We start from the raw sequence: 9,533 nt of genomic DNA, 5'->3' as shown, positions 1-9,533 counted from the left end.
AAACAAATAAAATAAGGCCATGGTAGGTACAGAGGTTAGGTACTCACGTGGTGGATTGCGGCAAAAGGCAGTAGGTACCTCTTTTCAATCGTCCACCAGGGGTGGCTGGATGGACTATTTCCGAAGTAGCATAGAGATTGTCTTGTAAACCCCAATCTCTTGCATTTTCTTCAAGATGTGCTAAGAACAAGCAACCATTATTGTTAAGTAAATATAGTAATAATGTGTCTGTGATTACTTATTACCGAGACAATATCTTTAAATAATGACTCTTTATTCTTTTACTAACAGGAATTCATCGGTGACTTCAAAGTATTCTATACGGTGTTGAACAAAATCAATTCCTCACCTCAAGGACTTCCCCGTTTGTCTCGGAAAGAACTTCTAACGAACACCTGGGGAGCAAAACCACATGTGCTTAGAACTTCCGCACTTGCTCTCAGCTTTTCAGCCGCTGAGTACGCAGCACCCGCATGGAAAAACTCGTTTTAGCACCATTTATAGGTACATTTTATTTATTTTTGCAGACATTTACAATCTGAGCTGGACATTCTTCGAGTGAACCGTCTCCATTCAAAATGGTCTCAAGTCATCTCCAAGCTGGCTTCAGGCCTTCATCCTACCTCCCAGGAGGTCATCGAGTGTCAGTCACTGTTTGGGCACATCCCGTACAATATAGGTTCCTTGTCTACCGGCCATGTGGTAAGTCTAATAAAACCTCTTTACGAAAGAAAAACAAAGGAAAAAGAAGAGATGAGAGCTACATAGGGAAAAGAGTTGAGGAAAAATTGTGTTGAGGAAATTCCAAAGAAAAGGTGGAAAAATTGTGTGACTCGAGACGTGGGTAATAAAAATTTATCAGGACACAAGGTAAACAACAGGGCTGCCTGGAAGAGTCTGACAAGAAACGCTTGGAAGAGACCCTATTTAAATAGGAAAAGGCTAGGAAGAAGAAGATTGTGAATGAAAAACAATAGTTAAAGATTATATGAAGAAGCTTCTTCCAGAAGAACAGAGAACCTTGCCACACGAATGCGTTTGAAACTGTTTTTTTCTCCCACCAGAGGTCACTATTGAAAATCCACGCTATGCATATGGGGTGGCGAAGAAAGAAGAGACTGCAACAGAAAGCTAAGGCTATTTATCTCATGGACTGTGCCATTATTCGAGAAGGAGGAGCCGAAGCTTTGAACTATGACGAGCTTAGATATGTAAGTTTTTATTACAATTTCTCATTGTTAAATTGTTTTTTCGAATTGAGTTGATCCCAAGGACATGGTAAATTTAGACCCATGACAAATAGAGTGTGCCTGAAGGCTGAAGGCATGTGATGTTTTCCAATGAACTTGACCCCCATTTTATTTAATCTAAATATTAGGTCAGAGAGGTATAATCTACCTGATTTGTCAATTCAAGTTAGGGAACATGGGGTTAATCCAGTGGTAGTTTGCTTGATGCAGAAGGTCCAGTAGAGGATATCGAAATAAAAAAGAAAAAAAAAATGTACATGATTTTTCCTAAATCCCCTATTCATTTCTAACGAAAGTCACAACTTTGGGTCGAAGTTGTGTTGTTTTGGGTCTTTAGTTCACTCGGAAGCTATTCGCTATGATAACCAATTTACTAAGATTTTGAAGAGTTATTTATGCTTATAGCATTCTTTACTATTCCATTATATCTTTCCAGGCGTGTTCCTTGCGAGGTCTAAATCCGACCAACATGAAGCAGAAGGACATGACCGAGTGGCTCAAAGGTTGGCTACGAATCACCGAGGTCATCACTGAAGACAACCTGTCCCTAGTCCTACACTGTCCTGTCCTACTGGCCTACAACCATGTGAACAACTGGTCACTGAGACGCTGAAAATGGCTCTTCTCATCCATCTTCAAGCGATGAAGATGGGTGAAGTAGCGACCTTCATGTTGCTATTGAGAATGGGTGAAGTAGCGACCCTCCCTACAACACGTGACTGGTCGCTGAGAAAGGCTTTTCGAAGTAGCGACTTTCCCCTGCTGTCGCTATGGCTTGACGTAAGCTTGAATTATTCCATCCTGGTATCTGAAGAGGCTAATTTACGACTTTCCTTGTAACTAGCTGACTGGAGTGGAATGTTATTGGACGCCAGTGTTGTTCATACTGTCTGCTAGTCGCGTAATCCAGACATAGAGCTGGATCATTTTTTTTTTTTTTTTTTTTTTTTTTTTTTTTTTAAATCCAAAAATAGAGCTGGATCTTTTTTTTTTTTTTTTTTTTTTTTTTTTTTTTCAAGAAGTCAGCTCTAATATTTTATTAAAGCAGAGAAAGACGAATGAATCGATGTTACACAAAGTACTTATCTTGTACTTAGTAGATAAGTAATCTCATTTCATATTTTTATAATCTAATCTCCAAAGGTAGAATCACACTACCATCACATCACGTCACGTGAACTCATGGGGAGTCAGAAAGATGTAGTTCAAAGTTTTCCCATACCTAACATTGTAGGTAATTTCGTTCAGGACAGCCACACTATCCTATAATTATTGTATTGTATTTCTATCCTATAATTTGTCCTGCGCCTCATTTCACTAAACCTTTAGCATTTACTTACATTTTACTACACTTTACACTATCTCATTTTTAACTATTGGTCTATCTCATTTTAATTTCACTGATTACACAACCATGTGTTGTAAAGCACCATCTAGTGTTCTAGTCGCACACAATTCGTACTCAAATTTGTCACATTCCATCCCGATTCACAATGGCGGCGCTTCAAAGTCATGCCTCTTACGCCGCGCTGATCTCGTACAAAGGACGGGTCAACTACTAGTCGTCAATATAGCAGGCAGCGTCAAAAAAAAAACTTTTTTTTTCAAGAGGTACAAGTAGAGCCCTTCCTTTAGACCCTACTGTCAAAATCAGCAAACCAATTGCAGACAGCGTCCCAAAAAAGAACCGTCAAGGAATTCCTAATGCAGCGGTTCTCAACCTTTTTTCGCCCGCGTACCCCTTGGGTACCCGGATTTAATTAATCTCACGTACCCCCGCCACCATGATAATGAATACCAATTGTACGCATATCTAGGTCGATCTGTACCATTACTACTGAATTCTAAACACACTCAGTACCTTTTGAAAAAATTCAATACTTCAGTACCTTGAAGTCAAAATTCAGTGCTTTTTTTGGGCTGTACTGTACTGATAAAGCCTGATTCACACTATAACGGTCAAAATTTGCTTCTGTCCGTCCGCCATTACACATTTTTTTTTTTCTCGCGTACCCCCGGTTGAAAATCGCTGCCCTAATGTTTCCGATCCGTTCCAAATATGAGTCTCTCTGCGAATGCCCCTCTCATGTTTCTGATGATTGTATGATCACGACTTCAATGTTGAACAAGAGTTTTGACATGGTGTGTAGGAGTTCCTCTTCAATATTGTACAATGTGTCTTTGTGATGTAAATATTTGTGTGGAATAACAGAGTATATGGCTGGCACCTGTGATTTCAATATCATGAGAACCATCCATGGTAGAAGGGAGATGAGAACCGTTTGAGACTGGAGTGATTCAAGAGAGTTCAGTAGCCAGCCTAGTTTGCTTGGTCGGTAGCGCTTCTGCCTTGTAAGCGCTAGGTCGCGGGTTCGATTCCCACCCGAGGCGGATTTTATCCTGATGGGATAATGTTCGTTCTCGGAACGGCTGGCTTTCTCCTATCCTGTCTTCCTTCTCTCTTCGATTTGATTTGATTGACTTTATTTACTTTTACATTTACAATATAGGTACATTTTATCCTTTCTCCTATCTATGCTTATTCTAAAGATCATTTCGGGACGATAGTACCTTAGCAGTTATTAAGAATTACCTGTTTTTTTTTTTTTTTTTTTTATTTTGTTACCACAAATAATTCTATGAATTCTGTATTCTGAATCTAAGGCCGGAATTCACAACAAAAAAGTGCTCAAAATGTACCTATCTATCTATGTAGATACATTTGAGCAATTTGTTACCACTGAGAAAATGGCCCTAAAAAATACATTAAATGTACTTAATATAATACCCCAAGTTTATTTATTTATTTTCGAAGATAGCATCAAGTGATGAAATTATAGGAAAATACTTCCCTTAGCCTTAGACTTTTACTACCACCTAATCCTTAGAGATCTATTGTTTTTGGGGGCCAAAGAGTGAGTTAAATATGTTAGGATCTGACTCATTGACGGAGTAGTTCACTGAAAAGAGTAGTTCTTTTAACTCACTCACTCTTTACGCATCTCTATTATCATTACTGAAAGAAAGAAAAATGGTAATAGAAAGTAAAAATAGCAAAGGGGCAAAAAAGGGAGGGAATGTATAAGGTAAAAGAAAAGGTCTATTTCAACTTTGCCCCTTCAAATCGTTATTCCTAGCACCTAGTTGAAAGCTATAAAATGTGTTTCAAAATAGGAGAACGAGAAAAATCCCCTTCTCTTCTTTCTTCTTCACTTCTACCTCTGGCCCCTTTTCTGCTATTTATTCTTCTTCTCCTTTTTCTCCTCCTCTTCCTTCTCCTCCTTTTTATCGTCCATCTTCTTCTGCTCCTCCTTCTCCTCCTCCTTTTGCTACTTCTTTTCCTCCTCCTTCTTTTTATGGTCCTTATTCTTATTCTGCTACTTCTTCTCCTAGTATTTCTCCTTCTTCTTCTTCTTCTCCTACTCCTCGTTTTCTTCGTCCACCTTCTCCTTCTTCCTCTCTTCTTCTCTTTCTCCTCCTTTTCCTCCTGTTCCTTGTCCTCTTCTTCCCCCTCCTCCTTTTATTTTTATCGTCCATCTTCTCCTTTTCCTTTTTTTCTCCTCCTCCTTCTCCTTCCCTCCTCCTTCTTCTTCTCCTTCTTCCCCAGTGCTCTATTATTTATTTTATTGGATTTTAATGTTAAAGATATCGCTATCTGCCCTGCCTTTCATGAATTATGTCATGTTTCCTTTAGCGTAAGTTAATGTTTTCCTCTTTCTTTGCCTTCTTACCAATTTCCCTCATCTGTTTCCCAGACATTTAATTGTTATAATTTCTTTAGTACCTAAGTAGATACCTATTTATTTTTTCATTCCAGAAATTTATTGTCCTCCCCATAACTAAGTAAGTATGTACGTAGGTACCTAGCTATTGAATTATTGGTGTCATTGTAAGGCATCATACTGCCAAGAAGCAAGAAGGCTTTTCATCTAAGTCATTTTCATCTTTTGATTTCCAGTTATATGTTTCCATATCAACTGCTTACCCATCACTTCTGGAGTCTGCAGCAAAAGGCTGAATTCCTGATGAAGGCACAAAAGAAGAGGCTGGCATACAATAAGTCTGTGTTTCAGTAAGTATGTACTGATTTGCTTGTATTGCGTGTGGCCCAAAACTGAAGGGTTCTAAACTCATGTAGTGATTAAGGCTACCCTTAGTGCTAAGTAGTGATTAGTTTAGTTAGTTTAGTCATTCAAAACTTGAACCTAAACCAGCACGTTCACTTCAAGTGGGGGAGAGGGTACAAGTACGAATATTATCTCAATGGCAGTTTGGTGGAGTCAAGAAGAAACTAGGTAATCGTCACTATTTGGTTACTCTCGATTCTGGTCGTACTATCAAGCGGCACATCAATCAGTTACATTCTACTATGGTAAAGAAGAAATCCGTGTCATTCGAACCTACTCAGAGTTTCGAGATTCCAAGACTGAATAATTCTCAGGTTCCTGATTCTGTTCCTCCTATTCAGGTTCCTGATTCTGTTCCTCCTATTCAGGTTCCTGGTCCTGTTCCTTCTATTCAGGTTCCTGATCCTGTTCCTATTATTCCTCAGCCTAGCTGTTCACCAAGACAAGATCCAGCTTCTCCAGTCATGCCAAGATCGCCACAAGATTCAATTCAACCACAAGCTAGAAGATCTCAACGGGACAGACGCACTCCAGTTCGATTCAGAGATTATCTATTGTGGTGACTCTTCAAATAAGTGGGGGAGACTAGCATAGAGATTGTCTTGTAAACCCCAATCTCTTGCATTTTCTTCAAGATGTGCTAAGAACAAGCAACCATTATTGTTAAGTAAATAGGTACAGTAATAATGTGTGGTATATTTTGATACACACAGTACTACAAAACAACAACCACCCAGTAATTGTCACCCAGCAACGAAATCAACAACTGGAAAAACTCTCCCAGTTCTGAGACATCTTTTTATCATTCTGTACCTAATTTCTCTGTTCACATTTCTCTGCTTTCAATAAACCTTCTCCTTATCATACAAACCCTTCCCTTGTCCTTTTTATTCAATCCTTACATACAATTACAATCAAAAGATACAATAGTTTGGCGACGAGGAGAACAACATTACAAGGATTTGGCGCTTTCAATAAACCTTCTCCTTATCATACAAACCCTTCCCTTGTCCTTTATTCAATCCTTACATACAATTACAATCAAAAGATACAATATAATGTGTCTGTGATTACTTATTACAGAGACAATATTTAAGGGGGCAAATTTTTTACATATTGACTCTTTATTCTTTTACTAACAGGAATTCATTGGTGACTTCAAAGTATTCTACACGGTGTTGAACAAAATCAATTCCTCGCCTCAAGGACTTCCCCGCTTGTCTCGGAAAGAACTCGAGCTCTACTATCAGTTTCCCAAAGACATGATGATCATAGCACCAGTACTTCTAATATCTGCCCTGCCTTTCATGAATTATGTCATGTTTCCTTTAGCGTAAGTTAATGTTTTCCTCTTTCTTTGCCTTCTTACCAATTTCCCCCATCTGTTTCCTAGACATTTAATTGTTATAACTTCTTTAGTACCTAAGTAGGTACCTATTTATTACTTTCTTTTTTTTTATTCCAGAAATTTACTGTCCCCCCCATAACTAAGTAAGTTAGTATGTACGTAGGTACCTACCTAGCTATTGAATTATTGGTGTCATTGTAAGGCATCATATTGCCAAGAAGCAAGAAGGCTTTTCATCTAGGTCATTTTCATCTTTTGATTTCCAGTTATATGTTTCCATATCAACTGCTTACCCATCACTTCTGGAGTCTGCAGCAAAAGGCTGAATTCCTGATGAAGGCACAAAAGAAGAGGCTGGCATACAATAAGTCTGTGTTTCAGTAAGTATCTAGTATCTACTGATTTGCTTGTATTGTGTGGGGCCCAAAACTGAAGGGTTCTAAACTCATGTAGTGATTAAGGCTACCCTTAGTGCTAAGTAGTGATTAGTACTAGTAGAGGGATTGTGGAAAAAGCCAAGAGGTGCCCCCTTTCAATCACCCACCAGGGCTGGTTGGAGGGAAAAACAAAGCAGGTATTTCATTAATTTATTTTTGTAAAGGGAGCCTGCTGGAGCAAAAATCCTATAGCTTATGCCGCTTCTACAAACACTACATGAACATGAATTTGTTCTAATTCTTGGTAATTCAAGGCAATCACACATTTCTCTAGCACTTCAACAATATATCTAGATCTACCAAATCGAAAGCGGAAGATAGGTCATAAAAAACACTCACAACTAAGTACCCAGCATCAATATGATTAGTACTAGTAGAGGGATTGTGGAAAAAGCCGAGAGGTGCCCCCTTTCAATCACCCACCAGGGCTGGCTGGAGGGAAAAACAAAGCAGGTATCTCATTAATTTATTTTTGTAAAGGGAGCCTGCTGGAGCAAAAATCCTATAGCTTATGCCGCCTCTACAAACACTACATTAAAATTAATTTGTTCTGATTCTTGGTAATTTAAGGCAGTCACACATGTCTTTAGCACCATTTATAGGTACATTTTATTTATTTTTGCAGACATTTACAATCTGAGCTGGACATTCTTCGAGTGAACCGTCTCCATTCGAAATGGTCTCAAGTGATCTCCAAGCTGGCTTCAGGCCTTCATCCTACCTCCCAGGAGGTCATTGAGTGTCAGTCACTGTTTGGGCACATCCCGTACAATATAGGTTCCTTGTCTACTGGCCATGTGGTAAATCCAATAAAACCTCTTTACGAAAGAAAAACACAGAAAAAAGAAGAGATGAGAGCTACATAGGGAAAAGAGTTGAGGAAAATTTGTTTCGAGGAAATTCCAAAGAAAAGGTGGAAAAATTGTGTGACTCGAGACGTGGGTAATAAAAATTTATTGGGACACGAGGTACACAACAGGGCTGCCTGGAAGAGTCCGACAAGAAACACTTGGAAGAGACCCTATTTAAATAGGAAAAGGCTAGGAAGAAGAAGATTGTGAATGAAAAACAATAGTTAAAGATTATTTATGAAGAAGCTTCTTCCAGAAGAACAGAGAACCTTGCCACACGAATGCGTTTGAAACTGTTTTTTTTTCTCCCACCAGAGGTCACTATTGAAAATCCACGCTATGCACATGGGGTGGCGAAGAAAGAAGAGACTGCAACAGAAAGCTAAGGCTATTTATCTCATGGACTGTGCCATTATTCGAGAAGGAGGAGCCGAAGCTTTGAACTATGACGAACTTAGATATGTAAGTTTTCATTACAAATTTTCATCATTCAATTGTTTCTTCAAACTAAGTAGGTCCCAAGGGCAAGGTAAACGACCCTTGACAAATAGAGTGTGCCTGAAGGCTGAAGGTATGTGATGTGTTCCAATAAACTCGACCCCCATTTTATTTAATCTAAATATTAGGTCAGAGAGGTATAATCTACCTGATTTGTCAATTCAAGTTAGGGAACATGGGGTTAATCCAGTGGTAGTTTGCTTGATGCAGAAGGTCCAGTAGAGGATATCGAAAAAAAAGTACATGATTTTTCTGAATCCCCTATTCATTTCTAACGAAAGTCACAACTTTGGGTCGGAGTTGTGTTGTTTTGGGTCTTTAGTTCACTCGGAAGCTATTTGCTATGATAGCCAATTTACTAAGATTTTGAAGAGTTATTTATGCTTATAGCATTCTTTACTATTCCATTATATCTTTCCAGGCGTGTTCCTTGCGAGGTCTAAATCCGACCAACATGAAGCAGAAGGACATGACCGAGTGGCTCAAAGGTTGGCTACGAATCACCGAGGTCATCACTGAAGACAACCTGTCCCTAGTCCTACACTGTCCTGTCCTACTGGCCTACAACCATGTGAACAACTGGTCGCTGAGACGCTGAAAATGGCTCTTCTCATCCATCTTCAAGCGATGAAGATGGGTGAAGTAGCGACCTTCATGTTGCTATTTTGGTATTTTTTTTTTTTTTTTTTTTTTTTTTTTTCAAGAAGTCAGCTCTAATATTTTATTAAAGCAGAGAAAGACGAATGAATCGATGTTACACAAAGCACTTATCTTGTACTTAGTAGATAAGTAATCTCATTTCATAATTTTTATAATCTAAACTCTAAAGGTAGAATCACACTACCATCACATCACGTCACGTGAACTTGAACTCATGGGGAGTCAGAAAGATGTAGTTCAAAGTTTTCCCATACCTAACATTGTAGGTAATTTCGTTCAGGACAGCCACACTATCCTATAATTATTGTATTGTATTTCTATCCTATAATTTGTCCTGCGCCTCATTTCACTAAACCTTTAGC

General features: G+C 38.7%; 2 protein-coding genes across 2 annotated transcripts; both read left to right on the top strand.

The window, feature by feature from the left end:
* The first annotated feature begins 19 nt into the window (after positions 1-19).
* Positions 20-2,169, top strand: LOC103507715 (LETM1 domain-containing protein 1). Its single transcript, XM_008472215.3, has 5 exons — positions 20-34; positions 292-458; positions 528-702; positions 1,065-1,211; positions 1,687-2,169. Exons 1-5 carry the CDS (start codon positions 20-22, stop codon positions 1,861-1,863), a joined length of 681 nt encoding a protein of 226 aa, XP_008470437.1. The 3' UTR covers positions 1,864-2,169.
* Positions 2,170-4,905: 2,736 nt separating this feature from the next.
* On the top strand, positions 4,906-9,176 carry LOC103507714 (LETM1 domain-containing protein 1; the record flags this gene model as incomplete). Its single annotated transcript, XM_026822514.1, is given in 5 exon segments — positions 4,906-4,945; positions 5,209-5,322; positions 7,788-7,962; positions 8,329-8,475; positions 8,933-9,176. Coding segments are annotated over 5 exon segments (639 nt in total). The 5' UTR covers positions 4,906-4,919.
* Between the last annotated feature and the right edge of the window lie 357 nt (positions 9,177-9,533).

Source organism: Diaphorina citri, unplaced genomic scaffold (genome assembly GCF_000475195.1).
Source record: "Diaphorina citri unplaced genomic scaffold, Diaci psyllid genome assembly version 1.1 scaffold337, whole genome shotgun sequence".
In the NCBI taxonomy this organism is placed as follows: Eukaryota; Metazoa; Arthropoda; class Insecta; order Hemiptera; family Psyllidae; genus Diaphorina; species Diaphorina citri.
The sequence above is the reverse complement of the archived record's forward strand: the minus strand, read 5'-3'. Positions and strand labels throughout refer to the sequence as shown.